The sequence below is a fragment of the Orussus abietinus genome, unplaced genomic scaffold, assembly GCF_000612105.2.
Source record: "Orussus abietinus isolate OABI.00-Male unplaced genomic scaffold, Oabi_2.0 scaffold229, whole genome shotgun sequence".
Lineage (NCBI taxonomy): Eukaryota > Metazoa > Arthropoda > Insecta > Hymenoptera > Orussidae > Orussus > Orussus abietinus.
The window spans coordinates 45,088-64,343 of record NW_019394371.1 but is presented as its reverse complement, the minus strand read 5'-3'; the positions used below and the strand labels follow the sequence as shown (position 1 = coordinate 64,343).

Below are 19,256 nucleotides of genomic sequence, written 5' to 3'. Positions count from 1 at the left end.
CCGCCATCGCGAGTGCGCGGGCCCCTACTAGAAATTCGTTGCGCTGCCCTTGGGGGGCAAAAACGGTGAAACCTAACGTACGAAACCAGAGGGCAGCACAAGATGCGATCGAGTGAACCTGCCCGTGAGCAATCTCCAGGGTTGAATAGTGACGCGTCATTCGAAGTTTTTAACGTAAAATACTTAAGGGACGTATGTTACATAACATTTAAGTAAAATACCTAACAAATTACCCGACAAAGACGGCGGTACTGTAACTTCACTTTTTTAAAGTAGCTAAAGTAAATATAATTCACTTGTAAATATACATTTTAGTAAAAAACAAAAGAAATAAAATGCATTTCAGTTCGTATGACCGTAGAAACAGGAAATCCAGATACATAAAGACCCATATTCGTGTAATTTACATCACGTATAAAACTAGAGTAAAACACCTAGTAATTTACTGTAAGAAGCACGTAAATTATCTGGGGTATTTTACTTACCCAACCCTGGCAATCTTCCAACTCATCTCTGCTCGAGACTAGTGTTTGCAGCAACCTCTGGATCTATAGTATCGGAAGAATGAACTACCAAATTTCCCGCCTAAAATTTAAATTGAATAAAATTCAGAAAATAATTGTTTAAAAAAATATGATCTAATATTACTGTAAATTTCGCAGTTAATAAGGTTAGGTAACTTATTAGCTGCAAATCTCACATTTATAATAATTTCTTTAAAATTCTAACTTTATAATTTAGTTATAATCATTTCTTATTAATTATAAATGTTAAGTTAATTCAATATGATTTGAAATCATTATTTTTAGATTGATCGGGTTCGTAATATGAACAAATATGAATAATAATGGGATAAATTAACGTTTTTTTGATAATAATCTATGAGTTTCAAAGAAACATAACCCATGGTAATGTTATTTACATATATCTATATATGTACAATGGCGGACATGAATGCCTCCCCTGCAGATACGACATCGCCTGTGCAGGATGGAAGAGCATTGATGTCTCTCAGTGTTCATAAATATACCTTCCTATGGTGTTTCGTTGTATTTCTATTCGATGATAACTTCGAATTTATAGCAACTTTGAAATATATTTATAAAATCAATACATTGTTGGGAACGAAATGTGAACTAATTTTCCTTCTTTTGTAACAAAAAACGCATCGAATGTATCGGGTTTCTTCCGTACAGAAATAAAAACATACACTTTTCCCAGTAATTATTTATTGCTAAAGTTTTTTTACATTCTCTATTATTACATCTATTACCGCTATTACAGGTTATTTCAAATTTTCATGATTTAGACATTTAAAAATTTTAAATAAACAGAAGAAGGTAGGTTGAGTAGAAGGTAAAAAAATGAAAATCATAGATGTCGCCAGGGTACACAGGGTACTGAAGAAATAATACAGATGTCGGTCGTTTTAATGAGTAACGCGCAAGCGCAAAATTAGTTCCTCACTTCCGTCCACGAGGTCAGATGGCGCTGCAAACACCATCCAATTTCTCCGATTAGAGTGCAACCCTCGGATCTGCAGTGATCTGCAGCAATCTGCAGTGATCTGTCATGTACAGAAATTATGCGCGTAGATGAATTTTTAAAGCAACAAGAGTAGCTGTAACTATCATGTTTTGCAGAACTATACCGTTCCGTTTTATATTTCCTAAGAAAAGAGCTTTGTATTTTGTACAGTATGCAGGTGTCTCGTCACATAATTTTATTTGTAATGAAATTGTCACAAATCTGGTAAGCGGGTCTACGAGGTTAGCTCCGACGTACGATCAGACTTTTTTGGTTACAAAACGGTTTAAATACGATAAAAGGGTGACAAAAAAGGTAATTGTCATCATATTTATTTCTTGACGTTCATTATCAATAAGACATTTGATATGCGTTATAAGTTAATATATTTGAACATTGTTTCTATGGAGGCAATGATTGAATTGAGAAAAATTTTGAATGTAAGGATTTCGTAAATCAGTTAAATATGAATTGTCGATAATTTAAAAGAATTATGTTGAAAAGTTATCGTAGTTTGGCTTTCTTACATACTACGTATGTCTAGTGAACTTTTATAATATTTAGCGAACTACAATACATTTGTTGAAATGGTTAAGTCTGAGAAATATTTTCAGTTCCCCTAAGCGATTTCAAATGCTGATTTTAGTTATGATAATTTGTTCCTGCAAATCGTATTCAGTCATTGAATTTCATAAACATTTATTGAAAAGGTTTAGTCGAATGTATTGAGCAGTTAATTTAACTCACAATCCATTGTTAAGATAAATATACAAGGGTGTTTCAACAAGTAACAGCAAAAAGATTATTTTGAGACATGCTATTCACCTAAAAATACAAATGATAAGTTACTTTTCTATGTAATTACGCTCCTTTTTGAAACACCTTTTCCTCCATTATGGCAACTTATTCGTTTCATCAGAAAAAAATGTTTTGATTGTGCGTTCAGCTTCTTTGATCAAGTAATAATCATTATAATCATTGAATTGCATGTTAAAATTGTCACGGGCAATAGATTTTTTTTTTTCCTTAAATGTTATTAACATTGAGCAGATTAATGATTAGTTTTCTGATTACTTGAGAATCACGTGGATTTAAAAAAGTATATTCAATATTTTTATTTGGTCGACCAATCCTACTGGATACTCTTTATTCACTTCCATACATTTAATTAATGTTTGTACATGTCATGGAATATTAAAATACAATTGACTTGTTTTTCTTTATCGGACTAATAAACGGCCTCAAGAGATGAAATTAGTCATAAAAGTTATATATTAACAAAGATGAGCGGGGAGAAATGGTGTTTCACGCCATTGTTGAAAGGGAGGCACGGCTCCCTAGGAATTGCTTTCAAAGGGGCGAAATGTTCTCTATCAGTAAAGAAAAACACGTCTACAGATTTCAAATACAGCGCGGTATGGATACAATGAAGTTATCACCTTTTCGTTTTTAGTATCAGGGTGAACGTAGCTTGAGAAAGAAGACTATTAAATAAAGTTGTTACAAGTGGATGATTGAGATTACGACGTGGCACCCACGTATGCCCTGTTTACCGACCACAAAGATTTCGCCCCTTTAAATTTAATTATAATTTTTACAGAGGTGTAAAGGGTGTAGTGGGTGCCAGTGAGTCGTGCCTCCCTTTCAAACAATGGCGTGAAACATCTCCCCGCTAATCTTTGATATTAAGATCGGATTAACAATTTCGTTCACAAATACCTCATTCTCTTGAATGAAAATTAAATAAATAATTGAAGAAAAAATTTTCAACACGTTTTTGTCTAATTTTAAGGAAGAGGAGGAAGATGAAGATGAATCCGAGGACATTGACGAGGCCATTGATATTCCTTTAAGTAAAAGTTCCAAAGTACTAAAAACTACAGTACCTTCTGCACGAGCTGATGCTGTTCTTAAAGCTGGACTCAATACATCTCGCTCGTAAGTTTTTTTCTTTTTATAAAAATTAAAAACAAGGAGAAAAGATTTTCAGTGCCCCTTCCGGTTTTGTTCATTTTTGGATTGGTTCTTCATCGATATCTGAAGGACATATTTTTTATCATAGGAAAACAGTTTTAATTAAGGGGGGAAATCAATCCCCAAAATTGAATACTTTTCAACAGATTTTCATTGTTTTGCATACTTTCAATTGAAATATTTCAATGAAACCAATTAAAGAAATAATACTTGTGGCGAATAGTGAACAATGCATTTTGTTACATGTGTAATCATGCCAAGATATTACTTGAGTGATTTTAAATTTTAGGAATGTGGAGACTGCTTTCTACGAAAGTTGTATTCGATTAAACGGAAGCAAACTCTTGAAAAAGAGTGAACTGGTAAGTGCTATTCTTGTATTTCAATTACAACGTACGCATAACTTTTAATATGAGAAAGATTACTGGCGTTGTTCGTAATATATTCATCTAGAATTGCCTACATATAACATGTTCTACGTTCTTTCTGTGCAACTATTAGAGATATTAATATGAACCGTTGTTTAATTGAATAAATCAATTCTTGATAATAAATGGAGATAAAAATTGAAAAAATAAATTCGTGATAACGGGAATATACGATTCAGCAAGCACTGCATCAATGTTTCATCCATTGTACAAACCAATGCTCACGAATGATATTTTACTCTTAAGGTATACCCAATGCGATTGGAAATCTATAAAATGTTAAGGTGATATGAAAGGGTCAGCTTATATGTATAGGAGCGGTCAAATCGTTCGTAAAAGTATTCTCCGAAATGGATGTACCGATTCGTTTCAAATATTACTACATGAATATTGTGGAGATCCTAAAGTAGGTCCTGAAACTCATGAAATTTCATTTTTTATAAAAAATGTATGTATCATGGACTAGAGCCAATTTGATATCGTCCGTGCACGTTTTTGATGTTTTATGCTTTTTAAAGGCTAAGAATCGAAAATGAAGAGTTTCAGGGCCTAGTTCGAAGAATTTGTAATACTGTAGATATGAAATATTACAGAGTCAAATGCGAAGATATGAAAAATACTTTGACGAACGATTGCAAAAGATTGTTGGCTTGTTCCCTAAGTAACGCGTGTTTTTCAAGCAAAGGTTTAGTTGCAGCTAAACGTCACAGATGGCGCCGTAAGTCCATTAGAGTATCAAAAATCATAAATCTATGGGATTTTGACAGTTTTACTTCGATCTCTCCAAAATTATTCTAATAAAATGACGGAACGTTTCCTTTCGTATAATTCTCAAGGTAGAGGGAGAGAGAGATTTCATATAATTCTCAAGTTTTACTTCCATCTCTCTATAATTATTCTAATGAAATGACGGAACGCTTCCTTCCGTATAATTCTCAAGGTAGAGTGTAATAGACTTCAACATAAAAATAACTGTCAATAACATGGCGCGCCGGTTTATAAATTGATATTTTTAAACAATTTGGTTACACGGATTGTTACAATTTTTCATAAAAAATGAAATTTCACGGATGTCAGGACTTACTTTGTAGTCCCCAAATTCACGTTGTGAAATTTGAAACCATTCGGTACACCCAGTTAAGAAAAAAGTTTCATGAACGATTAAGTCCTCCGATGCCACTTTAACATCTCCTTAATAACTCGGTAAATAGTCGCATTAGAATGAAAATGGTAAAGGAACTTTCGACTTAATATATCGCCAACTCCCATCAGTTTCTGGATGCACTATGAGTTCTTCGACACTGTATATTTGATCTTCGATCGATATCTATTTCTTCTTGTTCTTCGTATTCCTTTTATTCTGATTTATAATATATATTTACAGGTAAAGCCAGGTGATCAACTTGATTTAATTAAAGGTAGGAATCTGCAAAATCCTGACTTTCTAAATGTCGACCGCATCGAAATTGTGTCAATGGATTCAACCAGTAACGGCTTCAAAGTGAAATTGGTCAGAGACAAAGGATTAGTTATAGAGAATTACGATGATCCTTGGAAATCTACTACAATCTAATCTACTCATGTTAAATATATTAAGTTTCTTAAATATATAGTGTATCACATCAAATGTAGTATTCTGTTAATTTTATACGATTGTTCCTAAAACTTTTGCATGATACTGGCATATGCCGTGACACAACATTAATGTCATTTGCATAATCAAAATAGGTTTTTAACGAAGGCCAACTATGAAATTCCTCAGTCGAATTTTCAAAACATTAAATAGCTGCGTGAAGAACGGCCGAAGAAAGAAATGAATGCATGACTATGGTTAACCGAATAATTTTATTTCCTGCGGAATAAAATGATTCCGAAAAAATGACGTAACCACGTTATGAAAATAATACACGGTTCGGTTATGATTTAGGCAATTTGTATAAACCACCTGAAAACAAAAGTTCGTGTTCTCTAACTTTCCTATCCAAAAATTGCCTTAATTCGGGTAAACCACATTCAACAGTGCCGGGACCTTGGGACGCAAACATTTTCAACATTTGGTGGATCCTTTCCAAAGGCATTGAATCCAGGTTCGTTAGCATCCCAACTATATAAGACCAGAAGACTTGTAACTCTTCTTCTCTCTGATCACTTGCAGATGTCATGGCACTTTCCACTTCTTCATCTTCTACAATTTCCGTTAATAACTGATGCTTTGAATTACTTTCTTCTTGTAGAGTAAATGTATCAGGAGAAACTTCCTTTAACAGTCCTTGCGATAGCCAAAACGTAATTTTGCGGCGCAATACAGTAGCTGGAGCATGCATAACGTCAGCTAATTCACTCAGGGTCCACTTGGCTGTTAAACAAAATTAATATTACTTGTATAACGCATAACGAAACGCATTTTAGCCCTTTTTTTTTATTATTCTCAAGACAATTAATATTTTACTCTTTAAATAGTGCACCAAACCAATAATATCAAGTTTGAAACGATTCGGTACATCACCTTAAGGTGATATGAAAAGATAATTATATATATTAATAATACTTTTCTCCAAACTGGGTGCATCGAATCATTTGAAACTTTAGCGCATGATTATGGAGGCCCTAAGGAAGAATGTGAAACTCATGAAATTTAATTTTCAAAAACATGTGTTCTTGGTTCTAGTTTGGGATAAATAAAAACATTGTTTTTTGGAAAATTATATTTTATGAGCATCACATACTCCCTTAGGGCCTCCGTAATCACTCGCTGAAGTATTAAATGATTCAATACACTCAGTTTGGAGAAGAGTTTTATAAATATTTTGTATGTATGTAGTTGTATAATATTTTGTAATAATATTTATATTTATTTTTATAAATATTGAGTGACCCTTTCATAACACCTTAAATGTTACAAGCAACTGATAAATTTTAAATTCCTGTTCTGTGATGAACAATTCCACTGAAATGAATACCTTCTCGTATAACTACCTCCCCACCTATACAATAAATATATAACAACTCATGGTAATGAATTGTAATAATCTTACGTTTATCTTGAAAGTGAAGGATGATGGTTGCATGAATAGGTGTCACATTAATGTCAATTTTTCTATCTTTTAACTCGATGATCAAATTGACATTTCCCAAATGTGTTTTCCAACACAGTGTTCTGTTTCCTTTTAATGCTTCAAATGCTTTCACGTATTTCTTCAATTGATTCTGAACATACTCTGGTAATTCCAGTTTCCAATCTTCTTTAAATGGTGGCCAAAATTGCGCCGATAATATCAGAGCAGACGTAGAAAAATATTGTTTCTCCAAACTGTAAGTTGTATCTGATTGGATATTTCCATCTATCCTCTTGGAGTCATAAACATCTTTCAACATTACTTCGCAATAATGAAGTTGATTTTCACCAAAACGTCTCTTTAAAAGTTCTAGATGCCTAATTTCACGTTCCGTGTGATAATTCAGTTGTGACAATAGTCTATCCGCTAACAATGTCCGATATTCGTTCACAAATAAATCTTGGCTCCCGTAGACATTTACCAACATTGAAATTATATCCGACATTCGTCGTTGGCTTGATTTACCTGTAAATTACACAGAGATTTGTATAATACCAGAAAAAGAGCAGGAAGATATTTCACGCCATTATCGAAAGGGAGGCGCGGGAGTGCCGTGGAATTGCTTTCAAAGAGGGAAATGTTCTCTATCGGTAATGAAAAACCCGTCTGCAGATTTCAAATACAGCACAGTATCGATAGAATGAAGTTATCACCTTTTCGTTTTTAGTATCAGGGTCAATGTAGGTTAGGAAAGAAGACTACGAATACTAAATAAAGTTGTTATGAGTGGATGATTGAGATTACGACGTGCACCCACGTATGCCCTGTTTTACCGATCACGAAGATTTCGCCCCTTTGAAAGTAGTTCCAATTTTTACAGAGGTGTAAAGGACGTAGAGGGCGCCAGTAGGCTGTGCCCCCGTTTCAAACAATGGCGTGAAACATTTCCCCGCTCATCTCTGAGAATACGCAACGGAATAAATGTATCAAGATAGTACCCATCAAACACGGTTACGTAACAATAATATAACCGTTACATAACGTTTGTAACATGTAATCTAACATACATGGAATATATAAGTAAAATATGTTTTACTATTTCCTACACAGCTGTATATCACCGTTATGAAACGAATTATGTAATGTATATATTATATATCGGTAACATGTTATATGTTATGTTAATATTATGTAATTACAATGCTAACAAGTTTGTAACAATGTTACCGAACGAAAATAATTCGACGTTATTGGATGTTAATATATCTTTTGAATAATATTCGTTATATATCACGTTATTCCAGTGTTATGTAACTGTAACATAGTATGCTTGGTGGGTAGTAGTATGGAGTGATAAGAAAACTGCGTAGAGGGAGAGCAATATGAAAAATTACATTTTGGTTTGAGCTTTTTGTCATTTTCTCCAAAAGGAAGCAAAAACCAGGAAACTCCTTCAGGCCTTTTCTTTTCATTTATCAGTTTTCCATACGTTTGCAAAGTTCTGATATTTAAATGTAGAACACTGTATAGTCATTCAGAAATCATGGATTACAGTCAAGTAACATTTGCTGATTCGTGAAATTTATTTACATTCTTCTTCGATATACGAAATGGCTCAGGTGAGTATCCATTTCCATTTCGAAATTGAAATGCGAGCAATTAAAAGAGTAACTTGAAACATGGATTAGCTTACATGGATCAGCATCAACTGGGTCCGGGGCCCATTTTTGCCACGATTCATCATCTTCATCGAATGATGTGTCATCCAGTTGTAAAGATTCTCCTTTAACTAGCTCGTCGGCCAAGTCACTCGGTGAGTCGTCCAACAATCCGCTTACTACACATCTAACGGTATCTTCCCTACTCCTCAAGTATATCCTATACATGTCATAAGAGTAGATAATTGAAGTTCTGTCTTAAGGTGAAGTGAAACCCCCATCAAATCAATCGATTCGAATAAGCATAAGAGTTCACTTTTTTTTTAAGGGGATTGGGTCGAACCGCCCAAAAGTTTGACACATGACTCGTGGCAGAATTCTGCCGTCACAATATTAAGGGCGCATCGGTGACGGTAAGTACCGAATTTTGTCATTACTTAATTTCAGTATCGGTTGGCGACACTAGGGGTCATCTTGGGCGATCACGAATTGTATGTGTTGTAAAAATTCGTTAGTATAAGAATTGTTATTTAGATATTGCTGGTCATTACCATTGTCGGTACGAGTCGAGGAGGATAATTCGAGCATTTAATAACCCGCGTCGCGATACTCTTCCTGACACCTAGCGTAATCGCCGTTAATTGTTGACGCCTCATGGTTTCGGCGGCTCTCGCGGAATTGGTGGAAGAGGTTTTCCGCAATTCGGTGGTCCTGCCGATCCTCGGAGTTCATTGTCCAGGATACTCCGATGGTCGCTGACGCCCTGTTAACGTCCCGTAGTTGAATTGCCACTAACTTGGTGAGCAAACCCAATATGGATTTCATTAAAGATTCGTTTCTTCTTAATTGTTAAGAAATTGTGACTTGTACCCTCCTCGACACGCGGGAAAGATCTCTCGAAAGGAGCCTGTGGCTCCTCCGTATCACATATGACCCACTGATTCACAAATTTGCCGGTGGGTCCAGAAATGTCTCGGTTTCATATATTAAATAAAAGAGCTTTCGTTAAGTATTGTTTTAATCTGCTTCTTTTTTCTGTCCGTATCCCAAATCCGAAATTTTGCCGTTTCGGAACCCCCATCTTTACCGTGCCGTACACGGCCACTTAGGTCCTTGCGGGGCTGAGTAGCCGGATGTCGCATTTTCTCGCGCTTTTCCGGGAGCCTGAATATCTCAGCCAGAAGAATCGACGGACTCGCGGTATGCCAAGGCATACTTGGCGCCTTAAATAAATTAAAGCGAGCCGTTCCTCGTATTCAAATTCCATCGCCCGGCCGAACTCGGAATTATCGCGGAGCACCTAATTTGCAGGGTGTGGGTGCGAGACCATAAATCCCGTCGCAGCACACAGGATTTATCCTAACACTTTCAAAATTTGGATTTTCGAAAAAAAATGTTCAACTTAGCCGGGGCCAAAACCAAAATGGCGTCGAGCTCTCATGTTTCGATCGATATCCTATTATTGAAAGCTCAAATATGAAAAACGAAAGTATCAGGACAATTGTACGACAATTTAGAAGACTCTGGTAATCGATAAACTCGAATTTGATCGGGATAAAGGCGAAAAAAGTGTCTTACGCGCTACTATGCTAAAACGACGATAATACGAGGTCTCGAAGTGAAAATTTAGTTGTCACGGAAATCACAGATGGCGGAGGGGGTCCCTCTGCAGTCAATTAGGGCTTCAGAAAGGTATGAATCCAGAGGATTTCTGGAGTTTTACTTCGATTTCTTGATAATTATTGTACGTAAACGACAGGTGGAGTATGCCATTTAATACAAAACCCAGTATAATTTGACACAGCTGTCAATATAAAAAAGAACGTCGGCAACGTAGGATCGCGTATTTAGTAACACCTTTTTCACCGACGTCGATTAAGTTCCTCGACATGTTTCACTCCACCCTAATTGAGGGCAAAGAGAGCCAAACGGCGCGATAGTGCTCGCTATTTCAATAGCTCTAAGAGCACCGTCAGTTGTCCATACCATTCAAATGTACTGACTTTTTTTCAACATAAAATCTAAATAGGGCGATCGCGCTGCTTGGGACTGAAACGGTTAAAAGAAAAGTGTCTTATTCGACTTAAACGACTGATTTGAGGGGGGTTTCCCATCACCTTAAAAAGCGAATTACTTACTTTACTGGTTCCGTGATCGTCTCTAGTAATACACCAGTTGGATCTAGTTGTCTCAACGCTTTAATAGCCGCAATATACGCTGTTAATATATCCGGGGTATTTACTCCTGGATGTAGAAGTCTTGTTTTAAGAGCCTCTTGAAGTGTTTCTATTAGCAGCTTCCGAAGATCCGTTCTCTCGAGGCATATGCGAAGATCATCGACCGCTGGTTGTGAGTCAGGGTATTCTGTGCGTTTAAAAAATTAAATATAATGTGCAAAGCGTTATGAAAGAATAGCAACAGAGATGAGCAGGAAGATGTTTCGCACCATTGTTTGAAAGTGAGGCACGTCCCGGATTGGGTAGAAATAATACGTCATGTAAAATACGTGGTTTTTTACGTGTAAATTACAACATATGATACGTCTCTAGTTCTCTACGTAAGCGCAAAGTATATTACGACCTACTTCTAAATAAAAAATAATAAATACAATTAGAAAATTGATATTAAACAGTGTTAAGGCGAAAGAATTTTGAATATAAGCGTCAAATTAATGTATTATTCCATAAAAATATTTATGTATTTACAAATGTGCAAAAAGACGTTCATAAGCGATCGGATGCCGCATATCGCACATCTGTAGCATCCTTCATACTGGAAACGTAATTTACTGGTGTTCTACGATAAGCTACTTGGTTTACGTAATATATGTCAAAAAGCATGTAGTTTATCATTGAAAATCGTAGAAAATTAGTAAATTACGTTTCCAATGTGAAGGATGTCGCAGATATACGATTAACGGCATCCGCTAGATTATGAATGTCTTTTATTTGTAAACACGGAAATATTTTTAAAGAATAATAAATGAATTTGGCGCTTGTGTTCAAAATTGTTTAGAATTTTACGTTTCCAATATGGCGGTTGCCTTAGATGCATGATATATGTATCCAATGGGTTATAAACGTCTTTTATCGCACATGTAAATACGTAAACATGTTTAAGGACTAATTCATTTGACACTTACGTTCAAAATTCTTTCAATTTAACACTGTTTAATATTCATTTTCTAATTGGAAATAGGAAGGTGTAATATACTTTACGCTCATGTAAAACACTAGAGACGTGTTATACGTTGTAATATACACGTAGAAAACCGCGTATATTACATGACGTATTATATCTACCCAACCCTGTATGCCTCAATTTCGACAATGAAGTGACACATCTTCCCGCTCAACTTTGATAGAGATTACAAGAAGTTCGTAATTACCGATAATAATATTGAATAACTGTTCGATTCTAATCCTTGTATACACTTCGTATAGGTAATGCGACAATTTTTGCTTGAATCTATTTATCGCTGCCCGAACTGCACTGCATAATGTCATTGATTTAGATGATCCTCCGGAATAAATTCTCGTCAGCCAACTTAAAACGACGGTTTCGAGCCACTGAACAAAAATTAAGATTGCACAAAAAATACCAGAATATTTAAAAAATAGTAATACCGTGTTTCCAATTATTTGAAGACGCTAACGCTCTTACCACGCAGAACACTGATATACTCGTACAATTTTCATTCTTTCACTCTATATCAAAACAAGGTTTAAATAGCAAAAATAGGATTTTTTCTGAATTAACTATCGACCCGTCTATAAAAGTGGCAATCTTGAAACGCCTACCATCGCCTAGGAAACGATTCGATCTCTTTGTTCGACTCAAGAAGCAAAAGCGAACGACTGACAATAAGTCAAAAAAATTTTGTTAAAAAACCTAAAGTTTGAAAGTGTCAGGATAATTTGTAGGTCCTTTGCGGGTTATATGACAAAGTTTCAGACAGTTCGGTCCAATATCCTTATGGTGAAGTGAAACACGTCGAGAACTTGATCTACATCGGTAACAAAGTTTTTTTTAAATACCTACGTTGCCGACGATCGTTTTTATATTGACAACTGTGTCGCGTTATATTGAGTATTGTACTAAATGGCATGCTCCAATTGTCGTTTTCGTCCAATAATTGTAAAGAAATCGAAGTAAAACTCCAGGAACCCTTTGAATTCATGGTTTCTGAGGCCTTTTTTGACTGCAAAGTGACACCTTACGTCATCTGTGATTTCCGTGTCAACTAAATTTTCACTCCGAAACCTCGTACCATCGTTTTAGCATAAAATACTTTTCTGCTCTTATCCGGCTCAAATGCGAGTATATCGATTTCCAGAGTGCGCTAAATTGTCGTATAATTGTCCTGACACTTTCTTTTCTTATATTAGGCCTTCAATAATTGTATATTGATCGAAATATGAGAGCTCGACGCCATTTTGGTTCTGTTCTGGGCTAAGTTAACAAATTTCTTTTCAAAAATCCAAATTTGGAAAGTGTCAGGATAATTCCTAAATGCTCACCCGTCATGTGTCAATGCTTCAAACAGTTCGAAACCATACCCGTAACTTCTCCCCAAAAAAAAAAAACCACCTCCGTGTAAAAAAACATTGCCAAGTACAGGATCGCGGCGAATATCATTGACAAAAATCACTGTCTCTGTCCTACATTAAGTTTCTGCAAAAAAATTACTGAAATCATATCACAATACCAAGTACGTACGTCACTTAGCTCTTTGAGGGTCGTAATTAAAACACCGGTACAAGCAATTATTTGTAATCTAATCGTCACTTACTAATATGTTAAATGCTAAGTGATTCCTTATCGAAGACTACTTGGCGGGTTCATCAAATTTCTCGACGTGTTTCACTTCATCTTAAATGTCAATAATTAATTAACACGATGACACATCTGCACTAATGAAAACATTTAAGTAAATTTCTCTCAATACTAACACCCAAATTGTCTCCTCCATTTCCACGTAGAAAGGTAATTTAAAAAATGTGAAAATTACGGAAATATGTTCTCGTGTAACCGTGATTACTTACATGTTCCAGTGGAAGTAGTTGCGACTGATCGAATGATTTGCTGCATAATTTCTTCACGTGGTCTTTGATACGAAGATGTATTAAATTTGTCAATACGTTGCCAACTAATCGTTCTAGTAATTCCAGTTCAATTAACTTTCTATTCGTTTCGTGAAACATGTATACTATAATTTGGCACTGACAATTTTCTGTTTTGTAGTTGCAGCCTCCACATTGAGAACCATCCGTTTGAGAAGTATCTTAAACAAACAATTATAACATATACTTGATCTTCAAGTCTGTCTCTCACGTTATAACTATTACATGTCAAAGCAGTCGTACTTTAAGGAGAAGTAAAACCTGCCTGAAATTAGTCAGTTCGAACAAGACACATTTTCAAAAAGTATTGCATCGAAGCAGTCTGAACTCTTAAAGTGAAGTGCAACACGTCGAGAAATTTGGTCGACGTCGATAAAAAAGATTCTTCTAAATACCTACGTTACCGACGTTCGTATCTACATTAACAACTGTGTCAAATTATATTGGGTGTTGTACTAAATGGCATACTCCATATGCCGTTTCCGTGCAATAATTACAATGAAATCGACGTAAAACTCCAGAAATTCCCTAAATTCATGGTTTTTGATGCCCTAATTGAGTGAAGAGTGCCACCCTGCGCCATATGATTTCAGTGCCAACTCAATTTTCTCTCCGAAATCTCGCGTTATCAGACTTTTAGCATAGAAGCGCATAAGACACTTCTGTGCCTGTTTTCCGTTCAAATGCGAGTTTATCGATTACCAGAGTATTTTAAATCGTTGTACAATTGTCCTGACACTTTAGTTTCTCATCCCAGAGCCTTCAATAATTGTATGTTGATCGAAATATGTTAGCTTGACGCCAATTTGTCATCTAAGCTAAGTAAACAAATTTTGTTAAAAAATCCAAATTTTGTGAGTGTCAAGATAAGTGTTAGGTGTTCATGAATCGTATGTCAAACTTTCAGACGGTTCAGTCCCATACCCTTAAGAAATAGCGTCTTAATCGAATCGACTGATTTGAAAAGGATTTCACTTCATCTTAAGGTGATGCGAAAGTGGCATCAAAGAGGTCTCGTTCGTGAAACTTTTCTCCAAACTAGGTGTACCGAATCATTTCAAACTTGACAATTGTGAATATGGAAGTTTTAAGGACGGTCCTGACACTCATAAAATTTCCATTTTTTTAAATTTGTTTATAGATATTTTCATAATTTCTTATAAAAAAGGAAATTTCATGAGTGTCAGGACCTTCCTTATAGTCTTCATCACCACGTTGTAAAGTTTGAAACGATTCGGTACACCCTGTTCGTAGAAAAGGTTCATGAACAATTGACTTTTCCGATGCCACTTTCACATCCCCGTAACCCTTTCGTTACAAGCGCCGGATATAGACAGCATCCACCCGATGACCCGATGACCGTGTGTACGAGCGCCGGTTATAGTCGACGTCAGCGCCACCAATGTACCGACGTGCAATATGCACACTTTTCGGCGCGGTGCTCCGTTTAGTGGCGTTACTCCGGCGGAGCGGATTGCCGTAACGAAAGGATTAAAGACAGTTTATAAACGAGTGCGTATGTATTACGTGCATGAAATAATTGTCACTTTACCATGAGTTATGTTGTCAGAGTTACAAAATACATTGAAAGCGATTTTATAAAAATATTCGACTATAACTTCATGATTCAATGGCAGCTGACTCAGCAATGCTGACCTAACAAGAAGTTTGAACTTCGAAAGCACGTCGCTGGAAGTAATAGAGGGTTCGCGACTTTGCATCAGTACTTCCAAACGCCTCATCAGTGGCAAAAATTCAGTCAAACTGCTGTATAAGCCATCAACGGCTTTTCTAAAATGTTCAAAGCTGCGCTCAGGTGTATTTTGCACAAACTGCTGCCAAAATATTGGTGCAACGACTTGATTAATGTACTGTTCGATACTATAGATGACCATTTCTTCTACAGATGCATTTATTTTCAGATTCTTTATTTCCTCCAATATTTTCGTAAATTCGTCATCGCTATTGCTACACCGAACCTGTCAAATAGAAATGAAATTTATGATTATTTGCTACATTCAATAACTTGTTGCCATAATGAATTCATACCTACTGTAAAACATGTAATAATATATAATTATTCACTCGTCAGAAATAATTGGAAATTATAAAACAAACAAATTTTTAATCGCTAAAATGTTATTGGAAATCGCAAATATTACAAGAAACAGTTGGAAATAGATGACACGTTGCAGGAAATCGCTATGGAGGCTACTAGAAATTGTTGGAAATTGCTGAAACTTTATTGTTGGAAATCATGTACTACAGTATGACATTGCCATTTATCATATGACATCGATCGCAATAAGTTTCAAACAATAAAATAATTTTATCCAATTTCCAAGCGAATATCCCCTTAAACCAAAATCATATATTTTTTAAATGCATTCCTTGCACCAAATATTATTATTTACAGAAACGATGGTATACTTCTGTCATTACTATAATATATTTCTCAAGAAAAAAATAATGGACCCTTTCATTACCTCCTTTTTGTTTTAACTCATAATTTAGCTATGAATATAAGTTACAATGTAATAAGTGATCAAGGTTTCTGTAACATGTTTGAAAAAACATTGTTCATATATCGATAAATGTACATAAGACTTTTTTTAAGAAGTTACTTAAATTTTGCAAGATGATAGTGGTGATATCTGTTTTACGTCAACACTTACGATGATAGCTATTACTCGTGTAATATAATCTTATACAACCATAAAATATTAAACCATGATCAGCTTAATAAATCGAGTTATAAACCACTTACTATTTTAAATGCCACTGGTTAAATATTAGTTCCAAATGTAATGTCATCGCATTATATACCATTATATTAAACAAAGTGAGTACAGTGAAATAAATTTCCTAGCTTAACTTTATTCCAACACAAACAAAACATATTATGACAAGTTTCCCATCAAATCAATTAAGTTAAAATTGTGAGATTTTCATCTACTTTCGACATAAACAATCCCTGAAGTCGAAACAAAAAAGATTATACATAATAATAGCGTATAGTAAAAGTAACCTTGTTGTTGATAATGGGAAAGGCAAACTGAATTCGTGACAATAGATCAGTCATTTTTCTAAATCAAATGTGTTCACCGGCCCGAATGAGGAAAACAGTATAATCCATGAATTCAAACATCAAAGAGACTTGAAGAGACTACTATCAGAGATGAGTTGGGAGATTGCTCACGGGCAGGGTCGCGCGATCGCATCGCGTGCTGCCCTCTGGTTTCGTACGTTAGCTTTCACCGTTTTTTGCCGACAAGGGCGGCGCAACGAATTTCTCGTAGGGGCTCGCACACTTGTGGCGGGCCCGGGACGAAGTCCGGCCATCGACCACCAGGGGCGTAGCGCGCGTCGAGCGCGATGCGATCAGGACGGCGTAAACTGCGTTACCCCGCGTGCAGATTACTTTACTTACCTCGAACCAAAAGACGACTACGTCGGAAAATGTTTAAAAAACGGTTGAAAATCGATTAGAAGACTTTGTGACCAATTCTAGAGCGCACGTGGAAATCCGCTCCTTTTGCTATGTTAATAAAGCAATAATTATAAATAAAGTGGTGAAATATATTTGACAATCCCCACACACTCGCGATGGCTGTGCCATCTACCAGTTGCCGTTGGCGGCTCACGTATTCGAGATGGTATTACCATGCGGCAGTTGACGGTGGCGGCTTACCATTATGGCAATCTCCCAACTCATCTCTGCCAAATCAGAGATGAGTTGAGCGATTCACGGGAAGGATCGAGCGACCGCGTCCTATGCGACCTCCGGTGGAGGATGCAGACGGCTAATGCACTTGCCACCTGTTACAACTCTGGGCATCCCCATCAAGCTGAAAAAGTGAAGAACTCCTCACAAAAACTCCAAAACCCTATATCTCTTCCGAAAAAAATCGCAGCCACTAGCTCGAGAAATCAATTTAAGCAGAACAACCTTCCCCATCAAGCTGAAAAAGTGATGAACTCCTCATAAAAACTCCAAACCCTGTTTCCTCCGAAAAAAATCGCAGCCACTAGCTCGAGAGATCAATTTAAACCGAACAACCTTCCCGATCAAGCTACTGTGGACGCAGTTGGCATCGCGAAAAAAATTCACAAACACCCTTTAACATATTTTAAAATCTACCAAGTGCAGCAAGCTCGATTTCGATTAATTACCCATGATGATTTTACCAAAAATGGCTGCTTCCGGGTGATCCACCTAAACCTGCAAAGGGGCACAAAAGTACAGGTAAAACAGAACATTGAAGAAACACCAGGAAGTTGCCAGATTCTCTGAAGTGGCCCACCTAAAGCTGAAAGGGAACACAAAGGCACAAACGAAACCATTGGGAAAGCGAGAAAGAGATGGTGATTCAAGAGTTAATGACTTACTAAAGTTACCATTAAAATCAAGAATATTTCGCAGTGCATCGATCTTGTATAATTGACCCAGTAAAAATGTATTCAATTATACATTACTTGGCGTGACAAAAATCTAATAAATATATCTTGCTTAAATGCAGACTCGAGAAAATCTCATGAAAACGATAGTTCACCGTCTCTCCCCGTCAATCCAGACAGAAGGATATACAAAACATTAGAGGGACAACGTGGCGAAAAAAATGGATGACTGTCCATTCGAAAGAATGGAAGGCCATCGTAGTTGCCCTCTTCTTAAGGGGCCGCTTCGACATATAGCCTCTTCGACACTTGTAGTCTCTTCGGGCAGAGCCCCCTACGTCTCGAACTCTTGGCAATCCCCTGATTTTTCGATTTAAAAAAAAAAAATACTCCTCCTACAGATTCAAAAGCTATCAAAACGACGACCTGCGCTCCGAGGATGCGCAGTCCGTACGTATTGCACAATTATCCAGATTCCCAAGCGCGGTCTAATTAATTTGCATCTCTGAAAGAAACTTATCACGATCGCGGGCGTCCGGGAGTACGCTGAGCGAATAATTCACTTTCCAGACTAAAATGAATGACTCGCGGCAATCTAGACGTTTCTCGCCAAAGAAATTTCTCGGCTCCAGTACAATTCTTTTTTTTTTTTGTAAAGTTATTGTTTCGGCGGACGAAATAAGTAGTACCGAAAACCGCTTAAAATCGCCCAGAAACGCCTAGGAACGCCAGAAAACGCCAAAAACGATTTCGAACATCAAAAACGCGTATCTCCTCTGAAAAAAATCGCATCCACTCGCACGAGAGCTCAATTTGAAGATAAGAACCTTCCCCGTCGAGCTGCAGAAGTCGCAGTCGCGAAAAAAATTCCCCGGCGGCTGGGAACCCCGGAAAATGGCGAAAAACGCTCGCCAACGTGGTCGGCTCGAGCTGTCCTTGAAGTCAACCCCACTACTACGTGTATAGTCCCATTACACATTTTTTTCTTCCTAGAGAACTATTCTTATATATTTACGGAGTACAATAATTAAAGATAAATAATGCCAAACTTATAGCATGATTTTGCTATACAGAAATATACCATTCTGCCCA

The 19,256-nt window shown here is 36.4% G+C and overlaps 2 protein-coding genes across 2 annotated transcripts; one reads left to right on the top strand and one right to left on the bottom strand.

The window, feature by feature from the left end:
* The first annotated feature begins 1,537 nt into the window (after nt 1–1,537).
* LOC105698983 lies at nt 1,538–5,560 on the top strand. The gene is made up of 4 exons (XM_012423652.2): nt 1,538–1,842; nt 3,320–3,465; nt 3,791–3,863; nt 5,314–5,560. The coding sequence occupies exons 1-4, from the start codon at nt 1,633–1,635 to the stop codon at nt 5,500–5,502; spliced, it is 618 nt and encodes a 205-aa protein (XP_012279075.1). The 5' UTR covers nt 1,538–1,632; the 3' UTR covers nt 5,503–5,560.
* A 195-nt stretch (nt 5,561–5,755) lies between these two features.
* Nucleotides 5,756–16,940, bottom strand: LOC105698982 (anaphase-promoting complex subunit 2). The gene is made up of 8 exons (XM_012423651.1): nt 16,795–16,940; nt 15,319–15,745; nt 13,689–13,927; nt 12,032–12,212; nt 10,782–11,007; nt 8,679–8,863; nt 6,965–7,510; nt 5,756–6,285 (listed from the first exon to the last, which is right to left on the bottom strand). Exons 1-8 carry the CDS (start codon nt 16,846–16,848, stop codon nt 5,846–5,848), a joined length of 2,298 nt encoding a protein of 765 aa, XP_012279074.1. The 5' UTR covers nt 16,849–16,940; the 3' UTR covers nt 5,756–5,845.
* Nucleotides 16,941–19,256: the final 2,316 nt, after the last annotated feature.